This window comes from Rhinichthys klamathensis, unplaced genomic scaffold (assembly GCF_029890125.1).
Source record: "Rhinichthys klamathensis goyatoka isolate OS25496 unplaced genomic scaffold, OSU_Roscu_1.1 h1tg000764l_1, whole genome shotgun sequence".
NCBI classification, from domain to species: Eukaryota; Metazoa; Chordata; class Actinopteri; order Cypriniformes; family Leuciscidae; genus Rhinichthys; species Rhinichthys klamathensis.
The window spans coordinates 669,988-685,532 of NW_026607165.1; the positions used below are offsets into that span (position 1 = coordinate 669,988).

The following is a 15,545-nucleotide window of genomic DNA, read 5'->3' on the forward strand; positions in this document are numbered from 1 at the left end:
ATAGCATAATGAAACTGGTGCCTGGTGGGCAAGAGGTATTGTCAGGACACTGTCTGATAATTTTGCTCCACCTATAAGTTACACCCAGTGATCGAATCGGGCCGGTAATCACCAGTATCGGAAAGTAAGGTGCGGTAGCTTGAATCACTCTGCTCCCAACCACTAGAATTATTTGGAAATAACTTTTACTGTACCTTCTGATCACACAGCAAAAGAAGTGATGATCTTCCTAATTCTTGTTATCCAGTGCAAATGTCTGAATATTCTTAATGTCCCCATTAAGGGGAGTTTTTTGCCTTTTAGTATGGATATGTTAGCCTTACTGTTATCTATAAGCTAGTGTGCTCCAATAAAATGACAAAATTTGCATTTAGAAGATATAAGGATTCAAAACGTACAGTCTCTCACTTCCGCCAATATGGATCAATGATTTTGATGAAATAACTCTGTCTGCACTTTAGCTTCTCATCAGATTTTATGTCCAATCAAATGCTCTCTAGAATAAAGTGCCCACCCCTTACATCATAAATAGACGCTGATGCTGCAGCTAAAATCTGTCACTTGTTCACACATTTACTATTTTCTACATGGTGAATGGCACATAGTGCACTATATAGGGGATAGGGAACGATTCAGAGTGTAAATATGCTTTCCATTGGGGCAAATGAAGTCTGGTCTCACATTAGTGTCACGCGAACCGCCGCAGCACGCGCGCACAGTCTGCTCCAGTCCAGAGACGGATCATATACCAGAAAACGTATCTGACCATTTGAATTCTGCACAGAATGCTATATTTTAAAGCAATATGGAGGAGATTAGGAGGAGAAAGGGTTAGAGATTAGGAGGAAACTGCGGCTTTATCGTGGTCAACGGCTCTGGCCAAGCTGTGATATAAACTAAATGCTATTGGCTATTTTTTTTAAAAGGAGAGGATCTGTTCGATATGTCCCGCACTGTTTAAGTGGAAATTACGTCAACACATTGAATAATGTTGCGCGTTTCTAGGCAGTGGGCCTTTGAATCTTAGATGTATTTACTAGAGATACAAAATGACAAAATGTTTTCTGTGAAACAGATTAAAATGAAGTGAGTTTATGATTAAAACAAGAACAAATATCTACCAATGGGCTCAGAAAAATCAACTTAATTCAAAGGGAAGTTTTCATAACTTGTTTAAGTTTTCGATATTTGTTCTTGTTTAGCATAAAGCATAAACTCGTGTCATTTTGATCCATTTCACAGAAAACAAGACTTTTCAATTTTTCAAGACTTAATTTTTCATTTACATCTCAAGAAAATCTATCTTGATTTAAAGATGTTTAGATATTTGTATTGGAAAACAGAACAAAAATACTGAGGAAGATATTCAATTTTTGAAAAGCATGCAACCTTTAATGTCACAATTTTATGAATTTAAGACTTTCTGCTCTAATTTAAGCACTTTTTAAGGGCTTTATTTGTGTAAGGGAGAATTAAGACTTTTCAAGACCCACAGAAATCCGTGCAAGCAGCTTTCTGTTGGTCAACAAGGTGAATGCAATTTTATTAAGAGAAAAATAGTTTTCAGAACACTGATTTGTGCCAATATTTTCCACTAGTGACAACTCAAGCAAAAACAAAAACTGATGTAAAATTCATCTTCTGTACCTACACAGTTCAAAAAAATTTGCAAACTGATGTACCAAGTTAGCCAAGATCACAAAGAACAAGTAATGTGGCAAAAAAAACAGCCAAAGGGCCCCAGTTTAAGTCAAGCTCTTTGTGGAATAAGAGTACTCAACCCCAAGCGTTCTTATGTCATCTCCCTATTAGAGCCACCATCAAGACCAGCTTCTGGCTATGTGGAAGACCGTGGTCCATCTGTTGAGTGTGTTTATTTGCAGTAAACAGGACCCTCATCTCCCTGGCCTTCCTCTGCCAGCTGCTGCTCGTTATGCTGAGTGCCCACCTCTGTCTTAATTGACTACTGCTGGATGCAAAGAGACCCTCGGGGACGAGGTAGCAGAAGTGGCAGACGCGGACTGCTTGGTGCGCATCCACTTGGAGGCTAACCTGCTTCTCTTTGACTGAAGAGCGTAATTCCTTTGGTGTGCCAGTAAATTCAAACCAGTCAGACTAAACAATGATGGAACATTTTCAGTATCATGGGGCCTTCTGGTCCTAACTATGACACACCACAAGAAATCTGACTTTAGCATGCTCATTTCATTAACGCCATATAGCAGCTGCGGTTATGATACAGATCGTCAAAAATGCATCACAAAATGAAATGTAACCAACTGGGGCCACTTGACATACTTAAAGTGTGTTTTTTTTTCTTCTTCTAGCACTGGCAGAGTAGCCAATTAATCTGCCTTTATCATTGGATTGTGTTTTACTGTACAAGCATAATGTAAAACTGAATTACTCATTATTTGTGCATGTACAGTTTGTTTAAACTCATTAGTGATTTGTGCAAGTTGTAGATTTAATTGATTACTTTCTGATTTAATTTCCACTAATGACACTATCAAATGCAAATCAACCATCTGCATGCACATTATTTGAGATGCTTTGAACTGATCCAGATGGGGCAAGTCAAATGGTTCGTACATTATTACATGATGAAACTTCGGCACAAATCCAATGGACAAATGGACACTAATTTTTTGATCATCTCTATTTTACACACACACACACACACACACACACACACACACACACACACACACACACACACACACACACACACACACACACACACACACACACACACACACACACACACACACACACACACACACACACACACACACACACACACACACACACACACACAAAAGGCAAAACAAATGTATTCCTTACCTTTTCGCAAAGAAGGTTCAAAGCTGTGAAGTCCCATCTTTTAGCATGCACTGTGTTGTAACTCAATATTGCATCCTGTAAGATTATGAGTGCTAAAACATTAATTTCCTTTTTTAAATATAAACCATTAAAATTCCTCAAAACCTCAAATTTGTAGAAACTTTACATATCTGAAAAAATATATACCACTGAATCACATTAAAATAAGTTAATACAACAATTTTGGTCAAACTATAACATTTATAAGACAACTAGAGCCAAGAAAAGCACAAAAAAAACAAGAGTGTTTTACATCTTGGAGCAATTCTGCCACCCTCTGGTGGGATTCACTTACTCATTTAGCAAAACTCTTACGTTTAGGCATTATACCTACACGTGTTGACATTTGACAGTTCATTTCATTCATTTTTCAAGAGATAAACTAAAACCTACCCTAATGTCATGCGAACGTTTAAATTCTCTTCCCAAAGCAGAGCGAATCAACTTCCATCGACTTTGCACTACACTTCCATCCTAAAAAAAAAAAAAAGACACACACATCATATATAAACCATATACACTATACTGCTCAAAAGTTAGGGGTCAGTAAGAATTAAAACAATATATATCTTTTTTTTTATTCAGCAAGGAGTAATTAAATTGATCAAAAGTGACAATGAAGACATTCATAATGACACAAACGATTTCTATTCCAAATAAATGCTGTTCTTTTGAACTTTCTATTCAATTATCTATAACAGTAGTGTATGATGTAATTCTGTCAAACAATCATTTCACATTAAGGTAAATAAACAGTATTAGCTATTCAATAAAAAAACACTTTCATATATAGTGCAAAGTCAATACAATTTAAACATTTTCTTAATGGCACGATTAACCTAAAAAAAGACATCACCTCATTCTCCACAGGAAACAGGTTATGTTCTGAACAAGGCATCTTTACAGTCACATCATCCCAGAAATCATGGTATTTGCCTGGATATGGAAAGGGGACGTGCCCTTCTTTAAGCAGGTCTGTCTATAAACCAGAGAAGAGAGAGACAAGGTATTTAGCAATAAATTTCACCTTTTAATCACTTCAAACAATTATTTAATCAGGTAAGTATGTCATTCTAGTATTTTAAAACAAAGGGGTTTTTTTTGCTTTCATTGGTTGCTTCTAAAAATGTATCAATTAAAAAAAAAAGATAAAGTCTGCTACAGACTCAAATACTTGTGATGTAAAATCTAAAGTAAAAACTAGTTTCTGTAAGGACAATTTAAGTACTATCCGTCTTTATTATCCGTCCGTTTCTTTGAAAGGATCCGAAATCCTTTCAAAGAAACATCAAAACACTGAGTTCTATGTTGTGCGGGGAAAGCGTAGAGCTGCTTGGACGTCCACAGCGGTATTATTCTCAAACTGACAGGAAGCCCTTAGGCACTGGCTGAGAACATCACAGTGTCGCTGTGAAGAGCAGCGTGGCTTACCCTGATGAGTATTTTGTGATAGTGTGTTGCCCTGAGGTGTGGCAGGGTCTGTCCACACTGAGGCATTCTTCTAAGCTCCTCTACTGGGGTCCCGCGCCGTTTCGACTCTTTCTGCTCTACTGACACTTGCTGACTAGACAACCAACAAATGGTGTTACATGCATTGTTATAATTTATTGCATTATAATGGTTAATTATTAAATATAATTGCATTATTATTGTCATCCTGTTTATTTCATATTGTCATATGGTTTCAGTGATATCGGTTACTGGATTTATATCAGCTGATATAGGATATTCAATTGTACAATGTCATTTAGCCAGGTTTTGCATTTAGATTACCTATGCAGTCACTTTAAAAACACTTTTAATAATTTAAAAGCATTATTAAATGTATGCTACCATTCAAAAGATTGGGGATCAGGTTTTAAAAAAATATTTATAATAATACAACTTTAATAGAGATCTTGTGCAGCAAATCAGGATATTAAAATGATTTCTTAAGGATCATGTCAGTGACACTGAAGACTGGAGTAATGATGCTGAATATTCAGCTTTGCCATCACAGGATTATAAATTGTACTTAATTTACTCAAATATAAAAATGCTATTTTAAAATATATTATATTTCACAGTATTAATGCTTTTACTGTATTTCTGTTGTTGTTTTTTTTAAATGAAGCCTTGGTGAGCATAAGAGACTTCTTAGCAAAAATCTTATCAACCCCAAACTTTTAAACAGTAGTGTAATCTTTAGCAAATCTCAAAATGAAAATATATTTTTCATACTGTTGTGATGTCTAAATTCATAGATCATGTTTTTTTATGATCTATTTCAACAAAATGGTATAGAACTTCAATAACGGCCAATATACAAAAATAATTATCAGTAGCAGCCAGACTTTTACTATTGGTGCATCCCTAGTAGCTATATTTAATTTCAAAACCATTTTCCAATTAAGGAAATACACAGCAATATTCCCAAAATCACAATACCTTTCTGAAGACGACGTCGGTGCCTGGTTACTTTCAGGCTCAAGCTTATCAACATTTTCAGGAACAAAAGCACCAGCACCAGAGCTTTGCCCCTCTGTATCATCCGTTTCCATGGGTGTCACTTCAGATTCATTTGTGACATTCTCTACAGCTTCTAGACTGGGGATTGGGGGTTTGGGCTCCTCTACTGGGCCAACTTCTGAACGGGACTCCGGCAAGTCAGAGCAGTCAGAAGCGTTTTCCTCTGAATTGCTGGGCAGAGGCGCTTCGCATGCTGGACTCATCTTCACATCTACGCTAGGTGTGTCACTTGCATTTACGGATAAGATCAGGTTGGTCTCTGAGCTCTCTGTAGACAAGCAAGTCAGCTTGCCCAGGTTGGCATCTGGTGGGTTTGATTCAAATGCCTGTTCTCCATTGCTTGGCTTCGTCAGACCGCTTGCATCATTACTACTGCTGGCATCTCTACAAGCGATGGCCTTTGAGTCCATGCCACAGTTTGGCAAAGAGGACTGTATCTGGTCCTCCAGATCATCATTCTGGTCCTTACATTTTCTTAATTCACACAGCTTATCAATTTCACTCACGGTTGCTGGACCACTTTCCTCCATTTCACGCCCTAAGGCCTCGGTAAGATCACTTTCTGTACCCTCAGACTTTGTTACATCGCCACCCTCACAGCTGTCAAAGGAAACAGACAAAATGCTTTGGACAGAGGTTTTTTTACCTATTAAAAAAACAGAAAAATAAAACCAACTTACCGGTTCAGTTCTGAATCCATATTCACTGTAAGCACACTTCAAGCCAGACTACTTGCTGTAAAAAGAAAAGTGAAACTTAGGTCTTAGAACTGAAAATAAAAGTTATAGTTACAGTCAGACCTACTGAAAAAAAAAAAACATCTACAACTGATGAGCCAGAATAATGAAGGGATTGATGAAAAACAAGAAAGCTGACATTTCGAATGGAGTTACTGTAAAAAGTGAAGCAGGCTAAATGACAGTCTGCTTCCCATTTATTCACCAAATTGAAGTTTATGTATGTTTTTAGTATATGCTGTGGTCTCGAATTTTTACATAAAAAGTTCGGCAAGAAAGCCAAATATCGCCCACTCCTAATTGTGTAAAATAATCGTGAGAACGTGATTATATGATTTTTTGTGTGTGTGTGTGATTATAAAGCAGCCCTAGTTGAAAAAGCCTGATATAAACAATTGCATCGCTATTATATTCAACATTATATGCTATTGACTGCTAGATTAGTGCAGATGACATACTGGGTTGCTTTACAGTATGTATAAATAAGATTCATAATCATCAGGTTTATTTTGTTGTTGTGAATGGCTAAGCTAACTGAGTGATAACAAAAGGCAGGTCAGTGTTTGCATGGATTTATAGGTTAATATATCAGCCTGGAAAAAATCTCACTATAGTGTGCAATGCATCTATTAGATTCATATGTATTATCACCATAATAACACCAATAACTGTAATAAAAGCTAAAACACACACCCGTCTATCAGATATCTGAAGCCTTCAAATCAACAGCACACATTTTTAATACATTATAGGTAGCCGCCATCATTATTGCTAGAAAAACAGCAATACTGTTTCAGTACTTCATGCTAATATTAGTATATAAGACAGGCTGGTTTAATGTCAGACTGTTCGCTTTGATCACGCATCAAACAATCATACTTGCACTCTTTTTCAGCTTTGTCTTCGTATCGCTGTGCACACATATTCGAGCTCTTTTCCACCAGGCAGGGAAATTGCACCTATGAAAAAGTTTGCTGCTTTTATCACACTATCCAAGACAGAAAGACACACTGAAATATAGAATTAAACACGGACTGGTGAAGGAGGCATCAGTTCAGTTCCGGGTCGTAAAGTTGGCTGCTGATTGGGTAGATTCTTGTCACGTGATTGAAAGAAAGACGTTTTGTTTATTCAAAGTTCAAGAGGAGCCGGTTTCCTAGTCTTTCACCGTATCTTTTTCATTGATGTAAGCTATATTTTTATTTAAATGTCATATATATATATATATTTTTTATATAGCAAAATACACTATGTGGGTGGGTCAAAAATTATATAACAACTCTGAGTAAAAGACAGTCCGTCACGGTTTCTTCGGGCCGTAGCGCGCCCCCTTCCGTTACAATAAAAGTAGCTACTTATCAAACAGAAAATAGAGCAGCTCATTGCAGTTTATTCTCATTAAATTTATTTATTGAATTTATTAAATTTATTCTCATTTATTCTCATTGCAGTTTATTCTCCTGAGGTTGACAATCAGTGTTTTCTAAGCACCACCTTAAGTAATTATTTGTGAAAAAGGGGAAAAAAAATTAGGTTTTTTTTCATGCAAATGCAAATTAATTATTACAAATTGTGTATTATCAATGCAATTACTAATTATAATATAATGTTTGGTATCTGAACACAACATCAAATAATACAAGAAATAATTGTTTAATGAATAATGAATGACAAAGGAGCAGATACAGAATGGTAAGTTCTACAATGCACTGTATAAATCCCATAATTACTCTAATAAACTTTTATGAATATAAAAAAACATAGTAGGGAAATCAAACAAATATAGTGCAACTTCTAGCAGCATTGTAATCTGTCAACCCAGTGTTGTCTACAACATTTTTTTAAAGAATAGCACTTGGAGTATGTTATAGCTTCAAGTATTTTTAGACATAAAAAATAGAGCAAAATACATAAAAATAACATTTCTACTGGTTCTCCATTGACTGTTTCCCACTGCAAGTTGCTGTTCCAATATCTAGAAATTTTCCATTTAAAACGGCTTCACGATTTTCATGGAAATGTAGTTCTGGAAGAATAAAAGGGCAGATTTAGAAAATGCAAATCACTTAGTTACTTTGAGAAAAATAGAATGTGCTCATTTACTAATGATACTATTTGATAAAGACTTACAGGGAAGGAATATAAGAGGATTCCAATAAACAGGATCACCAGTGTTAGAATAATGAGTCCAATGAAGATCCATTTGAATCTGCGCCATATGATGAACTTCATGGTCTTGCATGGATTTGTGAACCAAAAGAAAGACGTATCTGGGCGGCTGTTTACATATATTACAGAATAAAGTATTACTCACATCATCTAATTAAACATGATACTGAATGACCAAACACTGATATTATCATACTTTGGAGGATCTAGTTTGGGGTTCATGTTGGGTTCATCTCTTCCTTTCCCAGCTGGCCTCTCATCTGCCTCGTTCTCTTCCACCACTTCCAAAGTCATCTCCACTTTACCCTAATCCCACAAAGAGAACGGTCTTTACTGTTTGTACCATGCATATACAGTATGCAACATGTCATATATATTATTTTTATCCATATGCTTGCAAGCTTCACTCACAGCCAGGATTGTTTTGCCATTTTCCTCCATGGCACAAGGCCACCAGCCTCTCACTGACTTCTGGGAGAAGAGTGATGTAGGAGTGAGGTTCTTGCCTGTTTGTGTTAGCATGCTTAGAGAGCACTTTTCAGGGGTCTTAGCTGGAGGGATGAGGTGAAGCATATCCAGCTCCACCGTGCCTGTTTAAGAAAGCAGTGATTTTTAAAAAATCGGATCCAGCAGATGATATACCAATTCCCCAAAACATCAAACTTACCATCAACATTTCTAAAGAAACCCAAAATATGCATACACTCCAAAAAGAGAAAGAGAAAGATTAACCCACGTCTGGTGGGTACATATGTAGATTTGAACAAGAGCATTCACCTAAGTAATCATCCAGGGAGAATTTGTCATTGTCCCAGATCTGAATGATCAGTTTAGGAGGGATCCTGAACTCGGTTTTGTCAAGACTCCAGAAGTGTTCCTGGAAATAAAAAAACAGGGTTCATTGTGACTATCAATGAATGAAAACACTTCATGTAAAATGTAGTTACACTTTTTCAAACCGCTAACCTTTGTAGACACAAGACACAACTGTTCTGCTGGCAAATAATCAAAGCCAAAGACAAATCTCCAGTTGAAATTTCCATCTCCATCTAGAGACCTGTAATGGACGTCAGTTTTCTGCTTGTCCTCCTCCATACCTGGCATCCACCTATTAAAAACATATAATAATAAATATAAATAAATTAGCTGTTTTCTATTTTATTATATTTTAGAAAATATAATATTTTATTATAAAAATAAAAATTATCATTATTATATATTTAAAAAATGATGGTAAACCTGTTTTTTTTAGCAGTGTCACATGATCGTTCAGAAATATTGTGCTGCTTAATGTTTTTTTGAAAACCGTGATACATTTTTGTAGGAGTAGAAAGTTCAAAGGAACGGCATTTATTTAAAATTGAAATATGTTGTAACATCATAAATCAATTAATTGAATCCTTGTTGAATAAAAGTAATTTCTTTTGAATGGCAGTGTATTAAAGAATTCATTTTAATATAATTAATTATAATTAATCACAGTGATTACATACACAGTAAAAGTGACTTACTCCAAAATGATTATGCTAATATTATCATCAACCTATTACCCTTTCACATAGATGTCACTCATGTTTTCTCCTGTGATGCTGGTTTCATCCAGGATGACTTCAGTTGTATTCCAAATGATGGCTCGCAGTAAATACCTTCAGTGAAAGGGGACAGATTAGAACTGCAAAAACAAACACATAGTAGTTTTACTAGATGTGAGGAAGATTAGATGGTACTTTTTAGGTTTGCGAGGAGTGATGACACAAACGGGTCCTGGAATACCAAGGTTTTTGGGGAATATTTCAACCCACATCTGGATTTTGCCCTGCAAAGACAAAATAAACATGAGTGACACAGAAGGTACAGAAGGTACAAGATAAAATCACTGCAAAGTTGAGTATGTATTAGAAAAGCTGGGGATGTGGGGACTGACTTGAGAGAGTGTGGGCTGGTAGGAGCTGTACAGGGTCCTGGTCTCCACATGCTCTGGAACCAGGCCTTGCCTTCTCAACACATGCAAGCAGATTCGCTCCTTAGGTGGGCCCAGGTGTTGGTGGATGATTTTATTGGCCTCTATAAGCAAAGTAATATAAATTTGTTTTGTCATCATAAAATGCTTATTTAGCAATATGGTGCTGCAAGTTCCACACCAAAGTAGAAATGCAATATACATCATGTACATTTGTGCTGAATCAGGTAAAACTGTAGTAACAACACGTTGTATCTTTATACTACCATAAAGGGTTTTTTAAGTTTATGTCTTGTTTAGTTTCATAGTTCATAGTCATGTTCTGTTTTGTTTCCTTAGCCACTTTTCCACCATCGGGCCAAACCGTTCTCTTTTTAACCGTTCCATTCCATAGCCGGTAAGGATATGATTTCATTTTCCACAATAGGGCTGATAACGGAGAAGAACTGTCCAACCCGATGGTGGAAAAGCAGCTTTTGTCATGGTTTTCCCAGTCACTGTTTTGCCTGTGTTCTCATTCATTAATTTCATTGCACACCTGTTTCTTTGATTATCTTTCCCTGTGTATTTAAGCCCTCAGTTTCCTAAGTTCAGTGTTCCACATTAATGTTTGTGGTATATGTGTAGCGTTCATGCTCTATTAAATTCTGTTTCATTGTCATTCTGTGTTAAAATGTAATTTATTCCGGTGATGCCAAAGCTGAATTTTCAGTAGCCATTAATCCAGTCTTCAGTGTCACATGATCCTAAACCATTCTAATATGCTGATTTGGTGCACAAGAAACATTTCTGATAATTACAGTGTTGAAAACAGTTGCCCTGCTTAAACATTTTGTGGAAATCATGATGCATATTTTTTTCAGGATTATTTGATGAACAGCATTATTTAAACTTTAACTAAACACAACTTTATTAAACTTTATTTAACTTACTTTATTAAACAAAGTTAAACTTTTGAACAGTAGTTTATGTACATGATGTTGAGGCCCAGGTCTAATGGTTTGAATTAGCATACCCAGTTCATCTAGCCTGTACTCTCGTCCTCCAAAAGACACGAAACTGCCATCATCTGCAACATGAGGAGCAGGAATTCCTCTCATCCTGGACAGATTCTGTAGCATCTGAGATGGTTTGAGCTGGTCCCTCCACTGGTTCACCCCAGATCTTTTTCATATAGTATTTCAAATAGCACTGAGTATATGAATATGTCTAGTAATAGGTTATGGGACTTTAAAACTATTATGAAAAAAGTGTCCGCTAGTACAATAACCACTTACACACAGTACGATTTTGGGATTCCACAATGTGAGCCAAACCGAGAAAGAAGTCGATTCTCAAGGTCTATGACGGTTTCCCCAACCTTCTCATCAGAGCTGAGCAGATCATAATCATAAATGGAAATCTTCAAGTCCTTATCTTGTGGAATGTAGCAGTTTAGTTCAAATACTCTGTGAACATATATAAAAAAAAAAAAAAAAATTAAAAATGGAAAAAATCATAAATACACAATTACATGTATGTAAATGCTTCACTATTCATATTCTCACCTTCCAATATCTGGGTTTAGAGTATTTGGTTTGTAGTGATCTCTGTCATCAATCATTTTCTTTCCCAGAGAAATCTTTATGTAAGGATCACACTTCAGAAAGAAAGAATATGTATATGAGACACACAAAAAAATTCACCAGTCAAAAGATGTAAAATGTGATGCTTGATGAACCATCAACATACTCACCATGCCATTGTTGTCTTTAGGCTGCAGGTCAATGCAGCGTATGATGCAGATTCTGACCAGGCACTCCTGAGGACAGCTCTCAGGCAGCTCCCTAAACTGCCGAGGTGGGTCTGAGACATTTGGGTCATCTGACAAGGGATACACTCGAAACGACCCCTGCGAATGCAGATCATCAAGTAAAAATAGCTTGGTTAGTCCGATGTCTACCACTAGATGGCAGCCTAATATAATTCATTCTCTTAAACTAATCTTACTCTGTAATTGTTGTTTTTTGGTCAAGTTCTTTTACCCACTTTTCTCAGTGTTTATAGTGTCCAGAATCCCAGAATTTAGAAACATGCTTTCAAAATGTTATCATTATTGCATGATACTTTACACCAGTAGGTGAACAGTTAAATGATTATATGCCTTACACAATGCCACAATAGTGTTTGAACAGGATGGGTTTGAAATAGCCTTAAAAAGTCTCCCCTACTTGGACTGAACTAACAACCTTTGTGTAAGCAGCCAAGCCATTTAATGACGAGGAAACCGCCACCCTTTATGAAAAGCTGATCACTTCAAAAGTAAAAGAAGCTCTGTGAATCGCTGACTGGCACCGACTTGCCTTGAACTCTCCCACTACAGAGGGGTCTTCCTCATCATCCTCCATTTTACCCCTCTGCAATTTAAATGTATTGCAGAAGTCTGTAAGCCCTCTGAATTCTGGGACTGCCTCAAGCTCAGTGTCATAGACCTGAAACAGACACTTACTTTTAAAGCTGTTCAGTCACAAAACAACAGCAATACCTTATCTTTGAAACATAAGCAGGATGCAAACTTCCACACAGGATGGTAAGAGCGGGCAAGTTAACTCACAGTTAAAGTGTCATATCCCTTCTGGAGATAAGGGCCACACTTTTCATGCTCGTTAATGGAGGCATAGAATTTACTCCACCAGTCCACTGTGTCCTCTTCCTACAATAGATTGGGGTATAATAGATGTGGGTTTGCCTGTTTAAAATGCTGTAACAATCTGTCTGCAGCTATTTTGCACCATAACAACATAGTTTCCAGACTGTTATATAATGACAGAAGGCTATTTATTTGCCTTTCTGCAGGCAGTGGGAAAATCACGAATGGGTAGCAAAGGGAAAGGAGATGTAAACTAAGTATTATAAAGTGTACAAATAAGTGAAATTATTCTGAGGACAAAATTCATATATGTTCACTGTACCTGTTTTGAAGGACTGGGCATTCTGTCTCCCATATCAATGATGACATCTCTGGGAGCAGCTGACATCATAGCCACTGAGACAGAAATTATACATGAAATAATTACAGTATAACTGAGACTGAAAACGGTCACACTTTAGATTAGGGTCCCATTCTCACTATTAACTAACTATTAACTGAGTTTTGCTTAAACTAACTATTACTGCTCAAAAGTTAGTACGGTAGTTGTTAAGTTTTGGTATTGGATAGGATTAGGGATGTAGAATATGGTGATGCAGAATAAGGCATTAATATGTGCTTTATAAGTACCAATAAACAGCCAATATCCTAGTATTATGCATGCTAATAAGCAAATAGTTAATAGTGAAAATTGGACCCTAAACTAAAGTGTTACCCTGAAAACCAACTCACATAAATAACATATACTGTATATATTATTTTCATTTAACATTGAAAGAGATTAGAAATGTATTGTCATTGTGCAGAGTACAGTCATTTTATTGATTTTATTTCATGTACATATATAAAAATGTATTATATGATTTATGTTGATTTATATTTATATGAATTTATTATTTCAATTAATAATAAAATGATTCTAGTAAAATGTTACCCTTGGCAGACATAGCCACCTCAGTGGTGCCTATGTTAGGATCACATCTAAACTCCTCTAGAGAGTTTATAGTACACTGTCCAACGACTGGTTTCCGACCAAAGGGCCTGTGGTCAATAACTTTGAGCACAATGGGGGGAGTGTACATCTCATCTTTAGGAAGAAGCTGGAGAAAGAGACACATTGTTAGGATTCTGCTTGTTCAAAAACAACAAAACTTCGTTTACAAACACAACTACTTGGTAATGATTTTTATATTTGTATTTTCACTGTATGTATTAGGATCAAAAACATGATTACATTTGGAAGCAGTGCAGATTTCCATAATCTAATCTATAGTCTTTTAAAAACAAGATTGTAGCATTTTCTAAAGAAAATGCTTGCTCATGCAAAACTCACTGCAACTGTTCTGGATTTCTACAGTGTTCTGGGTAGTTGCTAGGGCCTTGTTAGGTGGTTAAGGTGTTCTGGACGGTAGCTTACTGACCTATGTCAAAAGAGCCCACTCTAAAGTGTCCCTAAAGTCATATTCCCATGATCTGTACTCAACAAGCCCCATAATTTGTGTTTACTTTTTATGATCCTTTGATTTGTATACACAGACATTTCAACAGCACGGTTTCATTTTTGTAGGTTAGCAAAAGCTATTTCTTATATTTTAGGAGGTGCTGTACCACTTTGAGGAACAGGATAGATCCAGGGAAGTTGGGATTTTTCTTGATGCTCTTGATGATGGCAGTCTGAACAATCTGCCCTCCACATTCAACTATAAGGCTGGGGGAAGACACTGTAGCCAACTGATATGCCTTCATGTTTCTTAAACCCCAGGCCAGGATCTGTCAAAACACACAGTATGACACTGGCAGCAATTTTGATTGATTTGACCACATTATTCATAGGGATGACTGCATTACCTCAATTGCAGTGAGCTGCACCACAGGCCTGATCCCCTGAGGAACCATGTACAGATTCTCACTTCTTCGAGGTGGGACCAGTGGCAGGTTAACGTCATTTGCCTGAGGTCAACAATGAACAGCATAGCGAATCAGCAAATGATAATGGTGGTGTGGTTAAGATGACATGCCAACAAATATGATACAAACTGTATTTAACTGTATTTGAGGACAGATGACGGTGAGTAGTCTGATTATTAAAAGCACGTCGTTGTAAAGTATTCAAAATATTTAAATAACAAACAAATATATATATATACATGTGTAAAAAATATATATAGACCTATCATATCTTTTATTTTTTTACAAATTAAAATATCAATTTTTTTAACATTATTCTTATAAAACCTATACAGATAATGTGTTTGTTATTCAAATATTTTGAATACATGTTGTTATATATATATACACATCAATTATATGTATGTGTTAATAATTAAATATATTTTCTTGTGTTTAATAACTTGTTAATGTATGGGTGTAGTGGAAGAAAAATAATAACACATGACAAATAAGAATTAAAACAACCTTTTCTTTAAGCAAGAGCTCAGCTGCTACTAGTATTTCTCCTGCATTTCGTCCCTTCATGGTGACAGGGAACCAAAGGAGTTTAGGTATTAATGGGGTGGCAGGGTTTAGCTTCACTACTGGAGGACATGTGCACCTGCCCATAGATTCATCCTTCCCCTGCAACACATCCATGGATCAAGATCAAATCATCATTGAAATCATTCAAGGGTCAGCAGTACTTTTTGCTAATTCCATGCAGACC

The 15,545-nt window shown here is 36.3% G+C and overlaps 2 protein-coding genes across 3 annotated transcripts in view; both read right to left on the reverse strand.

Moving 5' to 3' along the window:
- The window catches only part of parga (poly (ADP-ribose) glycohydrolase a), a 32,186-nt gene extending 24,950 nt beyond the window's left edge, over positions 1-7,236 (reverse strand). The window contains exons 1-7 of the mRNA XM_056242873.1: positions 7,008-7,236; positions 6,072-6,126; positions 5,311-5,991; positions 4,315-4,447; positions 3,740-3,862; positions 3,277-3,357; positions 2,845-2,919 (exon numbers count right to left, since the gene is read on the reverse strand). Coding sequence (XP_056098848.1) covers positions 2,845-2,919; positions 3,277-3,357; positions 3,740-3,862; positions 4,315-4,447; positions 5,311-5,991; positions 6,072-6,091 — 1,113 coding nt within the window. The 5' untranslated portion in view covers positions 6,092-6,126; positions 7,008-7,236. The remainder of the gene's footprint in view (positions 1-2,844; positions 2,920-3,276; positions 3,358-3,739; positions 3,863-4,314; positions 4,448-5,310; positions 5,992-6,071; positions 6,127-7,007) is intronic.
- Positions 7,237-7,765: 529 nt separating this feature from the next.
- The window catches only part of myofl (myoferlin like), a 34,399-nt gene continuing 26,619 nt past the window's right edge, over positions 7,766-15,545 (reverse strand). For both annotated transcript variants that reach the window (XM_056242931.1, XM_056242930.1), the window contains exons 34-53: positions 15,302-15,460; positions 14,735-14,836; positions 14,495-14,656; positions 13,821-13,986; positions 13,209-13,282; positions 12,851-12,949; positions 12,600-12,728; positions 11,993-12,148; positions 11,805-11,896; positions 11,535-11,705; positions 11,273-11,421; positions 10,222-10,361; positions 10,025-10,113; positions 9,848-9,943; positions 9,264-9,405; positions 9,075-9,174; positions 8,709-8,887; positions 8,494-8,603; positions 8,259-8,406; positions 7,766-8,154 (exon numbers count right to left, since the gene is read on the reverse strand). In XM_056242931.1, coding sequence (XP_056098906.1) covers positions 8,119-8,154; positions 8,259-8,406; positions 8,494-8,603; positions 8,709-8,887; positions 9,075-9,174; positions 9,264-9,405; positions 9,848-9,943; positions 10,025-10,113; positions 10,222-10,361; positions 11,273-11,421; positions 11,535-11,705; positions 11,805-11,896; positions 11,993-12,148; positions 12,600-12,728; positions 12,851-12,949; positions 13,209-13,282; positions 13,821-13,986; positions 14,495-14,656; positions 14,735-14,836; positions 15,302-15,460 — 2,499 coding nt within the window. In that variant the 3' untranslated portion in view covers positions 7,766-8,118. The remainder of the gene's footprint in view (positions 8,155-8,258; positions 8,407-8,493; positions 8,604-8,708; positions 8,888-9,074; positions 9,175-9,263; positions 9,406-9,847; positions 9,944-10,024; positions 10,114-10,221; positions 10,362-11,272; positions 11,422-11,534; positions 11,706-11,804; positions 11,897-11,992; positions 12,149-12,599; positions 12,729-12,850; positions 12,950-13,208; positions 13,283-13,820; positions 13,987-14,494; positions 14,657-14,734; positions 14,837-15,301; positions 15,461-15,545) is intronic.